Source organism: Amphimedon queenslandica, unplaced genomic scaffold (genome assembly GCF_000090795.2).
Source record: "Amphimedon queenslandica unplaced genomic scaffold, v1.1 AMPQUscaffold_346_Cont27632, whole genome shotgun sequence".
Classification (NCBI taxonomy): Eukaryota; Metazoa; Porifera; class Demospongiae; order Haplosclerida; family Niphatidae; genus Amphimedon; species Amphimedon queenslandica.
This window is the reverse complement of record NW_003559299.1, coordinates 1-950: the sequence shown is the minus strand read 5'-3', so window position 1 is coordinate 950 and position 950 is coordinate 1. Positions and strand designations below refer to the sequence as shown.

At 35.3% G+C, this 950-nt stretch overlaps 1 protein-coding gene across 1 annotated transcript; it reads right to left on the bottom strand.

Moving 5' to 3' along the window:
* Positions 1–6: 6 nt before the first annotated feature.
* LOC109593658 (poly [ADP-ribose] polymerase 14-like) lies at positions 7–942 on the bottom strand (the record flags this gene model as incomplete). Its single annotated transcript, XM_020008641.1, has 2 exons — positions 372–942; positions 7–323 (listed from the first exon to the last, which is right to left on the bottom strand). Coding segments are annotated over exons 1-2 (882 nt in total), but the record flags the coding sequence as incomplete, so codon positions are not given.
* Positions 943–950: the final 8 nt, after the last annotated feature.

Genomic DNA, 950 nt, shown 5'->3' with positions numbered 1-950 from the left:
TGCAAAGTTACGATCAAAGCCACATGTGTTAATCTTATCCAGTGTATCAGGACTGGTACCATGCCAGAGCAGTCGTTCATTTTGATGACCCTTAGGATTGCGTTTTTCCATTTCTTTCTTTCTAACTGCATACTGGTAGTACAAGACTGGGTTCTGTAGCCTTTGAATGCTAAGAATCTGGGAATAACTTCTGGTCATTGTCTTATTGAAAGCTGCCTTAGCAGTTTCGTATTCAGGACTAATAGCTGGCAGTGGAACAAGATAAAACCGCTTTTCTTTTCCTTGAGAGTCAAAAGGCATAGGATCCCAGTTATCAGGTTGCTCTGTAAAATTAACAAATAAAATTATAAGCATAATAAAACATTGCAAACCTTGTGCCTTTGTGAGATCCAAACGTTTAACAACAGCAGTTTTATCAGTTGCTTCATCCTTTTCCTCCATTTTCCAAAAATTTATAAAGAAGTCATAATCTGCAGCATAATAAATTTTCTTCTCGTTTTGAAATGCTTGCTCAATTTCATAATTTAGTAATTTCCCATACTCCTCTTCCTCTTCATTATCTGGATTAATCCTTATCCAACATACAGTTTTAGAAACTAAGGCAGCAGCAGCTTTATTTGATTGCTCTCGAGTTATCAAAGATGTTGCATCACAAATTTTATCTTTGACAAGCATAACATCTTGCAAAAATCCCGAAAGATTAACTGAATGAAGGCTAGGATCTCGATCAATTTCAATATCAACATTGTGATCACTTGCAAATGATTCAAGCTCATGTAGAGTTTTATCAGAGAAAGCAGTGATACTAGGATAATCAATTTCTTCAGTATAAAATGTTGTAAAAATTGTAGCTTTCAATTTTTTCTCGGCTGTATTAACCATCAATTCTTCCTCACCATAAATGTGAAGTCTAACTTCTGAAACCAGCGGAAGCATTGTGCAAAATTTGA